Source organism: Carcharhinus amblyrhynchos, chromosome 35 (assembly GCF_965287045.1).
Source record: "Carcharhinus amblyrhynchos chromosome 35, sCarAmb.v2.hapA, whole genome shotgun sequence".
Taxonomy (NCBI): Eukaryota; Metazoa; Chordata; class Chondrichthyes; order Carcharhiniformes; family Carcharhinidae; genus Carcharhinus; species Carcharhinus amblyrhynchos.
Window position 1 is genome coordinate 11,736,271 of NC_137358.1, and position 18,720 is coordinate 11,754,990.

Genomic DNA, 18,720 nt, shown 5'->3' on the forward strand with positions numbered 1-18,720 from the left:
CAAGAAACCTTCCTGTACACTTTGAACAAAAACTGACCCCTCTAACGAGCTAGAGCTATAGCAATTAACACAGACAGAAGGAGAATGTGCAAACTCCACACAGACAGTGACCCGAGCCGGGAATCGAATCCAGGACCCTGGAGCTGTGAAGCAGCTGTGCTAACCCACTGTGCTACGGTGCCACCCCATTCATGGCAATACCAGTCGGTCATTGTCTTCCCTCCGATTCAGGATTCAAAGGCTTACGACATCTGTCACAGCAGCACGGTGGCACAGTGGTTAGAACTGCTGTCTCACTGCGCCAAGAACCTGGGTTCAGTTCCAGCCTCAGTTCACTGTCTGTGCGGAGTCTGCACATTCTCCCCATGTTGGTGTGGGTTTCCTCCCACAGTCCACAAGACAGCTGGTTAGGTGGATTGGCCATGCTAAATTGCTAAATTGGGTAAATATGTGGAATTATGGGGATAGGGTAGGATGGTCAGTGTCAATGGGCTGAATAGCCTCCTTCTGCACCATAGGATTTCTATGATTCTTCTATGAAATACCATTTCTCTTTCTTCCGCGCACTCCACAAAGCTCTGATTCTGCCTCCTCTTTAGATTTTATGGAATCCCTATAGTGCAGAAGGAGGCCATTCAGCCCATCGAGTCCGTGCTGGCAACAATCCCACCCAGGTCCTGTCCCCGTAACCCCATGTATTTACCCCTTGCCAGTCCCCTGACACAAAGGGGCTAATTTAGCATGGCCAATTCACCTAACCCGTGTACCTTTCGAGCATGAGAGGATACAGGAGCACCCAGAGGAAACCCACAAGGGCTGACTAGACAGAATTCACCGAAAAAATGTCTGGAACTAGCTCATTCGCGAGAAGCACAGCTCAGTATCGTGATCATTTATCTGTAGATCTGAAAGTGATGCGTACTCTCATAACGCTCTTCTCAATAAGCACTCTACGCAATGGCTATTGTAATGCCTTATCCATTTTCTCAAAGGGTAGAAGTACATTCCAGTTCCATCCTTAACAGAATTTCGTCCCTCAGTGAATGTTCCTCGCTGAATCAAAACCAGAGTTTAAGTTGCCTCATCATCAAATCTCTCTCTTACTTCCTTCTCATGAAATGAGTCCGGTTTATACGTTCTGACACCCCGTCCCCCTCCAACCTATTTCTTTCCAATTCATTTTCGGAATTTCTTCTTCGCCTGTCTCTTCCTTTCCCAAACTCTGCTTGTAACGGAATTCTAACCAACCTTATAAACTCAACTTTTACAGGTGCACCGTAGAAAGCATTCTTTCTGGTTGTATCACAGCTTGGTGTGGGCTCCTGCTCTGCCCAAGACCGCAAGGAACTACAAAAGGTCATGAATGTAGCCCAATCCATCACGCAAACCAGCCTCCCATCCATTAACTCGGTCAACGCTCCCCGCTGCCTCGGCAAAGCAGCCAGCATAATTAAGGGCCCCATGCACCGCGGACATTCTCTCTTCCACCTTCTTCCTTTGGGAAAAAGATACAAAAGTCTGAGGTCACGTACCAACTGGCTCAAAAACGGCTCCTTCCCTGCTGCCATCAGACTTTTGAATGGATCTATCTCGCACTCAGTTGATCTTTCTCTACATCCCAGCTATGACTGTAACACTACCTTCTGCACTCTCTCGTTTCCAGAGATCTGGATAGGCTGAGTGAGTGGGTGAGGACCTGGCAGATGCAGTATAACGTTAGCAAATGTGAGGTTATCCACTTTGGTAGAAATAATAGTAGGAGGGATTATTATTTAAAGGGTGAGAAGTTGCAGCATGCTACGGTGCAGAGGGACCTGGGGGTCCTTGTGCACAAGTCGCAAAAACTCAGTCTGCAGGTGCAGCAGGTGATCAAAAAGACAAATGGGCTTTATCGCGAGGGGGATAGAATATAAAAGCAGGGAGGTCTTGCTGCAAGGAAAGAAGCCACAAAACTAGCGACCTCAGACACACCGCGCGATGAGATCCTGTGTGTGTGTGTGTGTGTGTGTGTGTGTGTGTGTGTGTGTGTGCGCGCACCTGACATCATATCGGACCTTTAGATCAGCTCTCGTCATGTCAAACTCCAGTACCTAGTGACTCATATCAGATCTACTCTATCTCATCGCCTCAGAGGAGTCAGCGCTTTTGGAACCAGCTGCCAGATATTAGAAGGTGACTACACATTTATTCCTTCTCTCTCTCTCTGTATTTCACTTTGTTCTAATGTCTGCAATCCAGTCGCAATCTTTCAGGGGTGTGGGTTGATCCTCAGAGGAGAACGCACTCTGTCTGTTATTAAGCGGATCGCTTGTTGATTGTCGAGTTGATGTAACTTACAGAGCAATGATTCGAGAGAAAGAGTATTGTTAATTTTCATAACAGTATAACTTCCAGCTGGAACCCAATAAACTTGCAAACTGTCAAATATTGGCATTAATTATTGCCCAGATGCATATACACTCAAATACATATATGCATACATTTGCACATACACACACAACACACATACACACACACACAGACATAGCACACACACATTTGGACACACACACACAAATACACACATTGGGGCACTCATATACACGCATTTGCATACACACACGTACGCACAGACATGCATGCACACACACGGGTATATACACACACACACACACACACACACATGTTCCATACATGCATATACAAATAGGCCAATACTGGTTAGCACTACTGCCTCACAGCGCCAGGGACCAGGTTCAATCCTGGCATTGAGTGTCTGTGCAAAGTTTGTACGTTCTCCCCGTGTCTGCGTGGGTTTCCTCCGGGCGCTCTGGTTTCCTCCCACACTCCAAGTTAGGTGAATTGACCATGCTAAAATACCCCAAAATGCGTAGGTTGGCGGGGCAAATAAGTGAGGTTACGGGGTTAGGGTCTGAGAGTCAGTGCAGACTCGATGGGCCAAATGGCCTCCTTCTGCACTGTAGGGATTCTATGATTCTGTTCTACGATGATGATTTATCTGCTTAGTGCATTTAGACTCCTGGAGTTCCCTCTCTTTCACACATGAGGGAATTACTTCTGTTCGAGCATGGTTATTGATTCCATTTTGTACATTTTTCAACAAAAGCCAACATGCAGAACTTCACCTCTGACCCCTAACAGCACGGTGGATGTACCTACACCACAGCTGCTGCGAAGGTTCAGGAAGGCAACTCTTCCTCAGGGCTGGGTGGTAAATTCTGGCCTAGCCAGCCACACCCACTCACCTAAGGGAGGGAAATAGAGAACAGAAAAGTCAGCTAACCAAAGATCTGGAAAGGGAACTGAGGAGAAATGTTTTCCCTTTGAATAAAGTCACGGAATCCTACAGTGCAGAAGGAGGCCATTTGGCCCATCAACAGACTCTCTGACACAGCATCTTTCCCAGGCCCACCCCCCCCCCATCCTGATACCCCCAGTATTTACCCCACAAATCCTTCCAGCCCACACATCTTTGGGCACTAGGGCGCAATTTAGCATGGCCAATCTACCTAACCTGCACATCTTTGGATACTAAGGGGCAATTTAGCATGGCCAATCCACCTAATCCGCACATCTTTGGATACTAAGGGGCAATTTAACATGGCCAATTCCCCTAATTTTTGGACCGTGTTAGGAAACCAGAAGTCCCAGAGGAAACCCACACAGACACAGGGAGAATGTGCAAACTCTGCACAGACAATAACCTGAGACTGGAATCGAACCCAGGTCCCTGGCATTGTGAGGCAGCAGTGCCAACCACTGTGCCACATTGCCATCCATTTGGCCATAAAAGCTAAAATAAAAAGCTGCGGATGCTGATGATCTGAAACGGAAACCAAAAATTCTTGGGAGGAACTCAGCATCCATGTTCCAATGCATCCGTGTTCACAAAAACATGCATTTGTGTTCATGACCCCACACTGAAGACAGCTAATCTTTTAATAACCTTTGTCAATCAAATGTAAACTTACAGCCTAAACCCCCAAACCCCACTGCAATAATATTTGGTTGTGATAGGCAGTCACATATCGAATATTGATCGATAGCCCTTGGGCTTATATCAACAAACAGCTATTGAAGCTGCTGTGATAGATACTTTTCCACTCTCACAGACACAGGCAGGCAGTCTTTCTCAATTTTTAAAGGGCTGACCATTTAAATAACTTGACAGCTGGCAAGCTCTAGTTTTGACCGACCCTTCACAAGAAGTTAAGACTTGCCTAAAACATTCACAACTCCAACATTCCTGCTACAGAAAAAAAGGGGTGCGTTGGAATTCCGCACTCATTTGTTTTTATAAGAGATTAAAGACTCGAGAGAAATCAGAAGTATTGAATACTTTAAAGGCAGGGATTAGTGGACTGATAGGCCTAGTTTTAGAAGTACCAGTGAGGGTAAAAGAGAGAAGATGGAGAAGAGGGAAAAGGAAGTGAGGAAAGTTCAAATGGCCTTACCGAGTTTGTGAGAGTCTTGCCAATTCCCCAAGCACCCTCGCCTCCCACAGGCTCGCCTCCCGCCACTGCAATCTCCAGCAGAAACGGCTTCCGGTGGATCCGCCCGCCATCTTGGATACACCACGCAGTCTCGGCGATTCCAGAATAATCCAGTCAACAACGAGAAAACGGTTAAAACCGGGAACGGTCACGAGGCCGGGATGTGAGGAGCCCAGTGATCTGAGGGTGTTGTGGGGCTGACAGAGATGACACAGCTAAAGAGGTAAGGCCTGGTTGGGATTTGGAAACAAGAGTGAGAATATTAAAATTGGGGTATTTGTGGATCGGGAGTATTGCTAAACCGGAGCTGTTCTTGCGTTTTGTGATGAGATATTTCGACTCCTCTGGAGATTCAGAAGGGTTAAATATTTCGGAGGCAGACAGAATGCTCAACGCAAAATCTTTTCAGTGGGGTGAGCTGACTATTTTGTGGCTTTGTGGTAACTCAATGGTTTAAAAAAAACAGGAAATAATAAGTTGATTGGAAGAAGCTTGCCTGTAAACCAACTGCCCTTTCAGCAACAGTTCAGTTGGAACCCCTCACTCTCCCTCTTCCTCTCTCTTCCACCCCCCCCCCCCCCGTCCCCTTCCAGGCATGAATCATAAGAACATAAGAAATAGGAGCAGGAGTAGGCCATCCAGCCCCTCGAGCCTGCCCCACCATTCAATAAGATCATGGCTGATCTGAAGTGGATCAGTTCCACTTTCCCACTTTCTCCCCGTAACCCTTAATTCCCTTGTCTATCAGAAATCTATCTACCCGTGACTTAAATATATTCAGCGAGGCAGCCTCCACCACTTCAATGGGCGGAGTATTCCAGAGATTCACCACCCTTTGAGTGAAGAAGTTCCTCCTCAACTCTGTTCTAAACTGTCCCTCCCTTATTTTGAGGCTGTGCCCCCTAGTCCTGATTTCCTTCCTAAGTGGGAAGAATCTCTCTACCTCTACCCTATCCATCCCCTTCATTATCTTGTAAGTCTCTATAAGATCCCCCCCCTCCCCGCTCAGCCTTCTAAACTCTAATGAGTACAGACCCAGTCTATTCAACCTATTTTCATAAGCTAAGGTGAGGTGGATTGGCCATGCTAACTCGCCCTTAACATCAGGGGGATTAGCAGGGTTAACGTGTGGCGTTATGGGGATAGAGCCTGGGTAGGATAGTTGTCTGTGCAGGCTCGATGGGTCGAATGGCCTCCTTCTGCGCTGTAGGGATTACACGAAGCTCCTTCCTGAACGCACTGATTAAATTTCCCCCGACCCTCTCTGCCAAAGGTACAGCTTCTCTGGCCTCTCCACCCACCCCCCCCGCCCCGGTCTTGTTTTCTCTTTGCTCTGACCCTCTGACCCCGTTTTGTGTTTTGCAGCTCTGATTTCCCACTGACCTGCAGGCCAAAGCAGGAATCGAGCTCATCGAAGAGACAAAACAGAATTTGCCACCTTGAGGTCCCCTACTTTGCTCCCGTGCAGGCTTTTAACATCTCTCTGTCGTGCCCAGGGCCTGGGCCTCTCCAGGAGGTTGCATGGATTCAAGAATTTAAACCATTCCAACACAGTAGGTGAAATTAAGCATTCTATTTGAACCATTTCCTCCCTTCCAGCCTGGCTGTGTACCTGTGTGTAGATCATAGAACCCCAACTGCGCTAAAGAAGCCATTGTGTCCTCTGCACCAACCCTCTGACAGAGTATCTTAACCAGGCCCCCTTCCCCGCCCCATCACTGTAACCCCACATATTTACCGGCCACCTAACTTGCACGTCTTTGGACACTAAGGGACAATTTAGCATGGCCAATCCACCCAACCTGCACAGCTTTGGACTGTAAGAGGAAACCGGCACACCCGGAGGAAACCCACGCAGACATGGGGAGAATGTGCAAACTCCGCACAGACGGTGACCCAATCGATCCTGGGTCCCTGGTGCTGTGAGGCAGTGGTGCTAACCACTGTGCCACCACGATCCCAGGGAGAACTCCCACATTCGTCCACTCCTGGAGAGAACTCCCACAGTCCTGGGCAGAACTCCCACACTCCCAGGAAGAACTCCCACACTCTCTGACCGCTGGGAATAACTCCCACATTCCTGGGAGAACCCCCACACTCCCACATTCCTGGGAGAACACCTACACTTCCTGGGAGAACTCCCACATTCTTGGGGAGAATTCCCACAATTCCCCACTCCCGGGGAGAACTCCCACATCCCTGTGACAACTCCCACATTCCCGGGGAGAATTCCCACACTCCCACATTCCCGAGTAGAACTCTTACACTCCCACACTCTCGGGGAGAACCCCCACAATTTCACACTTCTGGAAAGAATTCCCACACTCCCAGGGAAAAACTCCCACTCTCCCCCACTGCCGGATAGAACTCCCACACTCCTACGTTCCCAGGGAAAACTCCCAGCAATTCTCTACTCATGGGGGAAACTCTCACGCTCTTGGGGAGAACTTCCACACTCCCCCATGCCCAGGGACAGAATCCCCACACTCCCGGGGGAGAGTTCCCACAATCCCAGGGAGAACCCCCACACTCCCAGGGAGGACAGCCAAAATCCCGTACTCCCAGGGAAACCTCCCACACTCTCATACTCCTGACAACTGCCCACTTTTGTCATTGCATGGCCATTCAGCCTTCTTTGGGCTAGAACATGGTCATAAACGTGACAGTTTTAACATACTAGGCTCGAAGGGCTAGATGGCCTACTCCTGCTCCTCTTTCTTATTTCTTATGACAGCTACAAAACCTAAGCAAGTCTGAAACAAAAACTGTGAACCTTGGCTGGATAAATTTCTGTCTCAGCTACCAGACGTCTAAAACAATCTTTGCCTTGGATACATCTCCCATACCTCCCAACTTCAATAAACCCCACCAATGCCCGCTCCTGGAACGGCCTCCTGGCCTCAGAGAGAATAGGACACACTAAAGGCCATTTGACCCATCACATCTCTGCTGGAAGCCCATTTTCCATCTCCTTCCTCCTGTCTTTTTACAACTCTCCTTTCCAAATGCTTAACCAATTCCTTCCCAATGGCTTCTTGCGCTCTATGCATACCGTACATAGAGTATATAGGGGGAGAAGGAAGGGAGAGGGTGCAGAATATAGTGTCACAGTCATAGCTAGGGTGTAGAGAAAGATCAACTTAGTGCGAGGTGGGTCCATTCAAAAGTCTGACGGCAGCAGGGAAGAAGCTGTTCTTGAGTCGGTCGGTACGTGACCTCAGAGTTTTGTATCTTTTTCCCGACGGAAGAAAGTGGAAGAGAGAATGTCCGGGGTGCGTGGGGTCCTTAATTATGCTGGCTGCTTTTCCCTGAGGCAGCGGGGAGTGTAGACGGGGTCAGTGGATCGTTTGCATGATGGACTGGGCTTCGTTCACGACCCTTTGCGTTCCTTGCGGTCTTGGGCAGAGCAGGAGCCCATACCGAGCTGTGATACAACCAAAAGGCCTCTTCAGCCGCTGAGAAAATGATGCGTCCGATCTTTTCTGTCTTGTAGTCAAGCTAATGCCACCGTACAACTTGACAATCGTCAATAATTCCAGAATCGGGACAGATTTTGTTTGGCTGGTGGAGCGTGATGACGTTTTTGAGGATAAACTGAAATTCGAAATGAGATATAAGACTGAGGACGAACACTGGAGAGTAAGTTCATTCATTTTTGTATACCGGGTGGATTTTCCAGAAACGTGCAGCTTAGGGTGGATCAGCCATGTTAAATTGCCTTTGGACGCTAAAGGGCAACTTACCATGGCCAATCCACCGAACTATCTTTAAACTGTGGGAAGAAATCGGAGCGCCCAGCGGAAACCCACACAGACACAGGGAGAATGTGCAGACTCCACACAGACAGTGACCCGAGCCAGGAATCGAACCCAGGTCCCTGGTGTGCGAGGCAGCAGTGCTAACCCACTGTGCCGTCGTGCCGTCCCATGTTTACAAAGTCTACGAAATTGGGTGGAAGATGGAGAGCATTTTCAGATCCTACCAAAATGGGCAGCACGGTGGCGTGGTGGTTAGCACTGCTGCTTCACAGCGTCGGGGACCCGGGTTCAATTCCCCCCCAAGCCTCAGGTCACTGTCTGCTCGGGGTCTGCACGTTCTCCCCGTGTCAGAGTGGGTTTCTTCCCATTGCTCCGGTTTCCATCCAAAGATGTGCGGGTTAGGTGGGTTAGCCATGCTAAATTGCCCCTTTGTGGCAGGTGGAGGAGCAGGATAAATATGTGGGGTTATGGGAATAGGGCCTGAGGTGTTTGTGCAGGCCCGATGGGCTGAATGGCCTCCTTCAGCACTGTAAGAATTCTACGGTTCTTTAGTGGTGAACACAGCTCGTGGTTCAGCACTGTGCCACAGGTCATCTCGCCAAGCAAGGAGGCAATGGCCTAGTGGTATTATCGCTAGACTATTAATCCAGAAACTTAGCTCATGTTCTGGGAACCTGGTGTTTGAATCCCGCCACGACAGCTGGTGGAATTTGAGTTCAGTAAAAAGAATCTGGAATTAAGAATCTCCTGATGACCATGAAACCATTGTCGGAAAAACCCATCTGGTTCACTAATGCCCTTTAGAGAAGGAAATCTACCGCCCTTACCCGGTCTGGCTTACATGTGACTCCAGAGCCACAGCAATGTGGGTGACTCTCAACTGCCCTCCAAGGGCAACTAGGGATGGGCAATAAATGCTGGCCCAGCCATTGTCCAATGAAGAATAGAAAGGAAGTCTTTGCTGGGAGCTTCAGGTTGAGTTACCCACCATTCTTTCACGTTCTAGGATGCCAAGAGGTTTCAGGTTGTGCAAAATGAACAGAGGACAAAGATCGATGCGGCTAACCTGAAAGCAGACCGCGTCTACAAGGCGCAAATCCGTGTTAAGATCGTCGAGGACAATCCAGAGAGATATAACAGCACGTGGAGCGATTGGAGTCACATGGTGGCATGGAAATCCAAAGCATCCCTACCCTCTGTCGGTAAGTACTCAACACCATTGAATCATAGAACCCCTAGAGCGCAGAAGGAGGCCATTTGGCCCATCCAGTCTGCAACGACCAGAATCCTTCCCAGGCCCTATCCCGGGAACCCCACATATTTACCCTGCTAATCCCCCCTGGTCAATTTAGCATGGCCAATCCAACCTAACCCGCACGTCTTTGGACTGTGGGAGGAAACCGGAGCATCCAGAGGAAACCCACGCAGACACAAGGAGAATGTGCAAACTCCTCACAGTCAGTGACCCGAGTCTAGCTCAAGCCTCTGGCACTCTGAGGCAGCAGTGCTAACCACTGTGCCACCTTAGTAAGGTACATAAAAGAATCACTACTGTCCTTCAGAGAAGGAAATCTGCCATCCTTACCCGGTCTGGCCTACCTGTGACTCCAGAGCCACTGCAAGTTCGCTGTTAGCCACCCTCTTTTAAAGTTTATTTATTTAGTGTCACAAGAAATTTACGTTAACACTGCAATTATGTTACTGTGAAAATTCCCTAGTTGCCGCACTCCGGCGCCTGTTCGGGTACACTAAGGGGGAATTTAGCACATTTTTCGGACTGGGGGAGGAAACCGGAGCACCCGGAGGAAACCCACGCAGACATGGGGAGAACGTGCAGACTCCACACAGACAGTGACCCAAGCCGGGAATCGAACCCGGGTCCCTGGCACTGTGACGCAGCAGTGCTAACCACTGTGTCACCCGTAGCAGACATTAAGAGCAGACGCTCCACTTGATCTGAGCCAAAAGTCCGAAAAGGGATTTGGCTCAAAGGTGCCCTACTTCTCTGCCATCTCTCTGCTTCCATCGCAGCCCTTTACATTCCATTGCTTACGGACTTAGACTGCTCGGCCTAAGATGCCAGGGCTGGGAAAGTGTAGCGATGAGAAGAGATTCCACAGGCTGGGGTTATTTTCGTTGGAACAAAGAAGACTGAGGGGAGGACTTGATAGAGGTGGACAAAACTGTGACGGAAAGAGTTAGATTGGACAGGATAAAATTGCTTCCCTTGGCGGAGAATTCTAGAACCAGGGGTCGTGAACGTAGCCCAATCCATCACGCAAACCAGCCTCCCATCCATTGACTCTGTCTACACTCCCCGCTGCCTCGGCAAAGCAGCCAGCATAACTAAGGACCCCCCTGCACCCCGGACATTCTCTCTTCCACCTTCTTCCGTGGGGAAAAAGATACAAAAGTCTGAGGTCACGTACCAGCCGACCCAAGAACAGCGTCTTCCCTGCTGCCATCAGACTTTTGAATGGACCTAAGTTGATCTTTCTCTGCACCCCAGCTATGACTGTAAGGATCCTCTTGGGAAGAGTGATCATTGTATGGTGGAGTTTCTGATGCAGATGGAAGAGGAGAAAGTGGGTTCCCAGACCTGTGTCCTTTGTTTGAACAGAGGGGAGTACGATAGGATGAGAGAGGAATTGGCGAATGTTGATTGGGGGAGCGCGTTGGAAGGTAGGTCTGCTGAGGAACAGTGGAGGATCTTTAAGGAGATCTTTCTTGGTGCTCAGCAGAAATTTATTCCAATGGTTAAAAAGGATCGTAGGAGGAGAGATAATCAGCCGTGGATAACGAAGGAGGTAAAGGAAAGTATTAAAAGTGGATGCGTTTAGAGTAGCTAAGAGTACTGGGCGAGAAGAGGATTGGGAGAGGTTTAAATGTCAACAAAGAATGACGAAGGAGTTGATAAAGAAGGGTAGGATAAACTATGAAGCTGGGCTAGCGCTTAATATAAAAAAGGATAGTAAGAGTTTTTATAAATATATAAAAAGGAAGAGGCTGACTAGGGTGAACGTTGGGCCCTTAGAGGATGAGAGGGAGGACTTAGTGGTAGGGGATGGGGAAATGGCTGAGGTCTTGAATAACTTCTTTGTTTCGGTCTTCACGGAGGAGGACGTGAATAATTTGCCGGGTGTTAGCGATGGAAAGGTGGTAGGAGTGGAGGACCTGAATGACATTATTGTTACTAGAGAGGCGGTGCTTGACAGACTGGAGGGACTGATTGTGGACAAGTCCCCAGGACCGGATGGAATGCATCCGAGGGTTCTGAAAGAAATGGCGGAGGTGATAGTGGACGCCTTGGTGATTATTTTCCAAACATCGCTGGATTCCGGGAAGTGCCGGAAGTTTGGAAAACGGCTGATGTTACGCTGTTGTTTAAGGGTGGCAGGCAAAAGGCGGGGAATTATAGGCCGGTTAGTTTAACGTCTGTTGTAGGTAAAATGTTAGAATCCGTGATCAAGGAGAAAATAGCGAGGCATTTTGAGGGGAATTGCTTGATAGAGCAGACGCAGCACGGTTTCGTTAAGGGGAAGTCGTGTCTGACGAATTTACTGGAGTTCTATGAGGATGTGGATAGAGGAGAGCCGGTGGATGTGGTGTTCCTTGATTTTCAGAAGGTGTTTGACAAGGTACCGCACAAGAGGTTATTACAGAAGGTCAGGGGGCATGGAGTTGGGGGTAGGGTGTTAGCGTGGATAGAGGATTGGCTGTCAAATAGGAGGCAGAGAGTGGGGGTTAATGGGTGCTATTCGGATTGGCGGTTGGTGACTAGTGGAGTGCCCCAGGGATCGGTGCTGGGTCCTCAGCTATTTACCATTTATATAGACGATCTGGAAGAGGGAACCGAGTGTATGGTGTCGAAATTTGCTGATGACACCAAGATTGTGGAACGGCAAATTTTGCAGAGGGTGTGGAAAGTCTGCAGAAGGGTCTAGATAGGCTGGGCGAATGGGCCAGGAAATGGCAAATGGAATTTAATGTTGGCAAGTGCGAGGTGGTCCACTTTGGTAGGAATAATGGTAGGAAGGACTATTACTTACATGGCGAAAAACTGCAGCAGGCGACGGTGCAGAGGGACCTCGGGGTCCTTGTGCATGAGTCGCAAAAACCCAGCCTGCAGGTGCAGCAGGTGGTCAGGAAGGCGAATGGGATGCTGGCCTTCATAGCGAGGGGGATTGAATATAAAAGTAGGGAGGTCTTGCTGCGGCTGTACAGGGCACTGGTGAGGCCGCAGCTGGAGTACCGTGTGCAGTTTTGGTCGCCGCACTTACGCAAGGATATTTTGGCCTTGGAGGGAGTGCAGAGGAGGTTTACTAGGCTGATACCGGAGTTGAGGGGGTTGAACTGTGAGGAGAGGCTGAATAAACTAGGCTTGTACTCGTTAGAGTTTAGAAGAATGAGGGGAGATCTCATTGAGACGTATAAGATGATGAATGGGATGGATAGGATAGAGGTGGAGAGGCTCTTCCCGCTCAAAGGACAGTAGGACTAGAGGGCACAGCCTCAAAATAAAGAGGGGGGGGGGCGCGGTTTAGAACGGAGATGAGGAGGAACTTCTTCACTCAAAGGGTGGTGAATCTCTGGAATTCTCTGCCCGTTGAAGTGGTGGAGGCTGCCTCGCTAAATATATTTAAGCCGTGGGTTGATAGGTTTTTGATAGGCAAGGGGATTAAGGGTTATGGGGAGAGGGCAGGAAAGTGGAACTGAGACACGACAGATCAGCCATGATCTTACTGAATGGCGGGGCAGGCTCGAGGGGCTAGATGGCCTACTGCTGCTCCTATTTCTTATGTTCTTATGTTCTAAATTGCCCCCTAGTGTCCAAAGGTATGCAGGTTAGGTGGATTGGCCATGCTAAATTTTCCCTTAATGTTACGGGGGTTAACAGGTAAATATCTGAGGCTACAGGTCCGGGGTCTGGGTGGGATTGTGATCAGTGCAGGATGATAGGCTGAATGGTCTCCTTCTGCACTGTAAGGATTCTGTGATTCTATGAAGTGCGTTGCCATCGCTAAGTCACCGCAGTGTGATTGGGAAATGTGACTGAAGAGAAGGAGGATGGGAGATTTCCAAAGTCAATGATCAAGAAAAGTGGACAAGCCATTGTACAGTTAAATCGATTCAGAATCGGAGACATCGACCCGGATCCTCCAATCTCGTTCGCCCCGCCATCGCTGCCAGCAAGAACGGAGAATTTGGCACTCGACCTGAACTCCATTCACTGCAGCGGGGCTGGAGAACCCCAGCAATGGGCAAGGTCAGAAAATCCCAGCCGTCATCTGTTTACAATCCAACTGATCGTAGGGATAAAGTCCACAGATTCGGGCGAGGGTCTGATGATAGAAATTTCCGTGACCTCGGGCAGGCATTGCTAGCCTTAACCCAAGCGAGGCCGTAAAATCCCGCCCAGATGTGTGGAATTTTATAGCCCTGTCACCATGGGGCTGGAAAATGCAGTGAGCCATCCAGAAGTCCATTAGCTTCAGCGGGAGTGGAAAATTAAACCCAATATCTCCGGCACCGGATCACCAACGGACAGTAGCAGCCGTGTGTACCATCTACAAGATGCATTGCAGCAACTCACCCAAGGCTCCTCCAACAGCACCTTCCAAACACACTACCACCACCATCTAGAAGGACAAGGGCCGCAGATACATGGAAACACCACCATCTGCAAGTTCCCCTCCAAGTGATGGCCTAGTGGTATTATCGCTGGACTATTAATCCAGAAACCCAGCTAATGTTCTGGGGACCTGGGTTTGAATCCCGCCACGGCAGATGGTGGAATTTGAATTCAATAAAAAATATTTGTAATTAAGAATTTACCAATGACCATGAAACCATTGTCGATTATTAGAAAAACCCATCTGATTCACCAATGTCCTTTGAGGAAGGAAATCTGCCGTCCTTACCTGCTCTGGCCTACATGTGACTCCCAGAGCCACAGCAATGTGGTTGACTCTCAACTGCCCTCCAAGGGCAAATAAGGATGGGCAATAAATGCTGGCCACCCATGTCCCATGAATTAATTTTAAAAAGCCACTCACCATCCTGACTTGATGTGGAGATGCCGGCGTTGGACTGGGGTGGGCACAGCAAGAAGTCTCACAACACCAGGTTAAAGTCCAACAGGTTTATTTGGAACCACGAGCTTTCAGAGCAGTGTTCCTTCATCAGATGAATAACTCACAGGGGCAGCGCTCCGAAAGTTTATGCTACTAAATAAACCTGTTAGACTTTAACCTGGTGTTATGAAACTTCTTACTGCATCCTGACTTGGAAATACGTCACTCGCTCCTTCACTGCCGCTGGGTCAAAATCCTCACCATGTCTCTCTTTTAGTCACTTGGTAATACAGCACTTGAGTATTGCTGAAATAAAAGAAACATGCTGCAGAAACTTTGCATCCTGCACTCATCAGGACAGTCACAAGAATGTCAAATTTCAAATGGAACTTCAAAGGCAATTTGTGCAACATGAGAACAGGGTGCTGATTGGATAACCCTCAGCTGGTCAGCAGTAATCTCCAGGTAAACAGGGAAGACCAACGCTGTCGGTTGCTGTTTTCACTGTGATGTTGTAATCCACAATCGTGGCGCAGTGGTTAGCACTGTTGCCTCACTGCGCCAGGGACCCGAGTTTGATTCCCAGCTTGGGTCACCATCTGTGCGGAGTCTGCCCATGTCTGCGTAGGTTTCTTCCAGATGCTCCGATTTCCTCCCACAGTCCAGAAAATATGCTGGTTAAGTGCATTGGTCATGCTAATTTCTCCCTCAGTGTATCCGAACAAGCGCTGGAGTGTGGCATGTAAGGGATTTTCACAATAATCTCATTGCAGTGTTAATGTAAGCCTACTTGTGACACTAATAAATAAACTTTGATTTGACTTATTATTGTCACATGTATTAGCATACAGTGAAAAGTATTGTTTCTTGCGTGCTATACAGAAAAAGCATACCATTCATAGAGAAGGAAAGGAGAGGGTGCAGAATATATTGTTACAGTCATAGCTAGATCATAGAACCCTACAGTGCAGAAAGAGGCCCTTCAAGTCTGCACCGAACACAATCCCACCCAGGCCCTACTCTCATATCCCTACGTATTATACCCACTAATCTCTCTAACCTACACACCCCTGGACACTAAGGGGCAATTTCTTAGCACGGCCAATCAACCTAACCCGCACATCTTTGGACTGTGGGAGGAAACTGGAGTACTCGGAGGAAACCCACACAGACACGGGGAGAATGTGCAAACTCCATACAGACAGTGACCCATGCTGGGAATCGAACCCAGGACCCTGGAGCTGTGAAGCAGCAGTGCTAACCACTGTGCTACCGTGCCGCCCCAAATTCAAATGAATTCTGACCACTTCATGCTCTCAGATTCACTTTGCCCCCGCACATGTAGGAAAGCAGAACAGGGCAAATCTATGATGCAGTGGGAGACCATTCTACCCATCGTGTCTGTCCTGGCTGTAATAGGGTTAACACAGTAAGGAGTCTCACAACACCAGGTTAAAGTCCAATAGGTTTATTTGGTAGCAAAAGCCGCTCGCTTTCGGGGCTACGGAATACTGTAAACTGAGTGTGTACCTTTATATGTTCAGAACTCCCCACTCACCTGACGAAGGGGAAAAGCCCTGAAAGCTAGTAGCATTTTGCTACCAAATAAACCTGTTGGACTCTAACCTGGTGTTGCGGGACTTCTTACTGGGTTTATCCCAGTCCAACGCTGGCGTCTCCACATCACGTAACAGGGTTATCCAGCCTGATCCCACACTCCAGCTCTTGCTCCACCTCTCTCTCTGCAGAATATGCGAGTATTTTCAAAATATGACGAGAGTTTCCGCTGACACGTTAACTAAAGGAAATGGGCCCTCCCTAGCATCAGCTGTTTTTCATTGTATCCCATAAGACCAGAAGGTACAGAAGTAGAAGTAGGCCATTTGGCCCATCACGGCTGCTCTGCTATTCAGGTAAATCTCCCTCAGCTTCCTCCCACCTAGCCCCTCTTCACTCAGAGCTAGACTTCCCCAATCCTGGCAACATTCTCAACAATCTCCTCCGAACCCCCTCCAATGTGGTCACGTCCTCCTTCTAATCATGCAATCCCCACAGTGCAGAAGGCCATTCAGCCCATCAAATCTGCACCAACAATAATCCCACCCAGACCCTGTCACCATAAATCCACGTATTTATCCTACTAATCTCCCTAATACCAAGGGGCAATTTAGTATGACCAATCCATCAAACCTGCACGTCTTTCAACTGTACGAGGCAATTTAGCATGGCCAATCCACCTAATCTATACATCTTTGGACATTAAGGTGCAATTTAGCATGGCCAATCCACCTAACCTACACATCTTTGGACACTAAGGGGCAATTTAGCATAGCCAATCCACCTAACCTACACATCTTTGGACACTAAGGGGCAATTTAGCATGGCCAATCCACCTAACCTACACATCCTCCGGGCTGTGGGAGGAAACCGGAGCTCCCAGAGGAAAGCCACGCAGGCATGGGAAGAACATGCAGACTCCGCACAGACAGTGAGCCGAGGCCGGAATCGAACCTGGGTCCCTGGCCCTGTGAAGCAGCAGTGCTAAGCACTGTGCCACAAATCCATTGGCCGTATGGATTGAAGCCTCAACTCTCATTCCATCTGAACCATCTCACCAATTTGCTTAAGTACTTACATGGAATCGCCCACTCGCGTGTCGCTAGCCCCCCCTCCAGCCCCACAATCGAGGCATACACCCCAACTCCATTCTTCCCACACGGTACGGTAGCACAGTGGGTTAGCACTGTTGTTTCACAGCTCCGGGTTCCTGGCTTCGATTCCCGGCTCGGGTCCCTGTCTGTGTGGAGTTTGCGCATTCTCCTCGTGTCTGCGTGGGTTTCCTACCACAGTCCAAAGGTATGTTGGTTGGGTTGATTGGCTGTGCTAAGAAATTGCCGCTCAGTGTCCAGGGATGTGTAGGTTAGAGGGATTAGTGGGTACAATATATGGGGGTAGGGCCTGGGTGGGATTGTGTTGGGTGCAGACTGAAGGGCCTCTTTCTGCACTGTAGGGTCCTATGATGTGCCTTTCTGCCCTGTTTTGCCCCACTACTGATGGCCCCTCCATCTCCTTTAAAACCCATCTCACCGAAAGCATTTATGGTCCGCCCTGACTATGCCTCTGACTGGTTTTGCCAATCTTCCAGACAATCTTTCTTGGGGAAAGTTGCTATGGTAAGAGAAGGTGTAGTTGTGCAGCAGGTCTACCCGGCTTGTGGAGACAGGGATTGCCGCAACAAGTAATTGGACGCCTTTGGGTTGGGTTTGGGGGCGGGGGGGGTAGGTCAAGGGCTACACTAACCGAAGTGTGAAGCTCCTACTCACAGCGTAGATGGTCCACTGAAACTCAGCAGAGAGCTTTAATTAAACATTTTTTTTCTTGCCAGAGAATTATGGAAGAAAGTGTTGCCAATGAAGGCAATCTCCGTCAAAGAGAAACATTTTAAAGAGCGTCTTAATGGAGGGGAAAGAGGTGCCGGTGGGGGGGTGCGGGAGGTGGGGAGTTTCAGGGCTTTAGCGACAAGGGAGCTGAAGGTACAGAGGTCGGAGGTCAAAGTTCAGCAGCAGCAAGCCGGGATAGGTTAAATCGCGAGCGCCTGTTCGACATCAGGGTCTCCATTGGTCACTCACCAACAGAACCAGGCTGAGGTCTCCAGTGACCAGATATATTTGAGCATGGGCCACGCAGTGGCACAGCGGTTGGCACTGCTGCCTCACAGCGCCAGGGGCCCAGGTTCGACTCCTGGCCTCAGGTCACTGTCTGTGTGTAGTCTGCACGTTCTCCGCCACGTCTGCACAGTGTCAGGAACGTTAACAAAGTGCTGAGTAGTTCAGGGCAGGATCTCGTCTTCCGCCTGCCCTCAATCCGAGCCGCGATATGAACGATCTTTCTCCACGGATTTCCGATCTCCCCCACCCTCGATCCAGAGAGAGGCCGGTGTACATGCTGACGTTATCCATCCACCTGTGCCATCCCGGCACTCCTCTGCACACGTTTTCCAAGGTGTTCAGCCTCGCATTCCATCTTTCTTCCAAACCCTTCCCTCTTCTTCACATCACGGTGGGGGGATGCGGGGTGGTATTCCCTTCCAGCCTACTGCGGGAATCGTAGAGGGCAAGCGGGGGGTCGGGGGGATGGGGACAGACCGTGCAAAGGCCTGGTGACTTCAGGAGGGGGTATTTTCCGGTTTTGGGGTGAGCTTGGCCGGGACGTTCTGGCCCATGTCCCCAAACTACGCGTAAGCTTCCTCGGTAACACTGCCTCAAACACGTACCTCCCAACACCAGCTTCCTCCAGCAGCTGCTCATTTCTCCCCTTTGTGGAAGACTAGAGGATAACCTTGCATGAGTTTTGGATATCTGGATTAATTCAATGAAGACTAAAAGCTTTGCACGG

General features: G+C 49.2%; 1 protein-coding gene across 1 annotated transcript in view; it reads left to right on the forward strand.

The window, feature by feature from the left end:
* Positions 1–4,527: 4,527 nt before the first annotated feature.
* The window catches only part of LOC145361646 (cytochrome P450 2J2-like), a 41,010-nt gene continuing 26,817 nt past the window's right edge, over positions 4,528–18,720 (forward strand). Inside the window, exons 1-4 of the mRNA XM_080217525.1 lie at positions 4,528–4,716; positions 5,859–6,046; positions 7,987–8,132; positions 9,258–9,453. Coding sequence (XP_080073651.1) covers positions 4,700–4,716; positions 5,859–6,046; positions 7,987–8,132; positions 9,258–9,453 — 547 coding nt within the window. The 5' untranslated portion in view covers positions 4,528–4,699. The remainder of the gene's footprint in view (positions 4,717–5,858; positions 6,047–7,986; positions 8,133–9,257; positions 9,454–18,720) is intronic.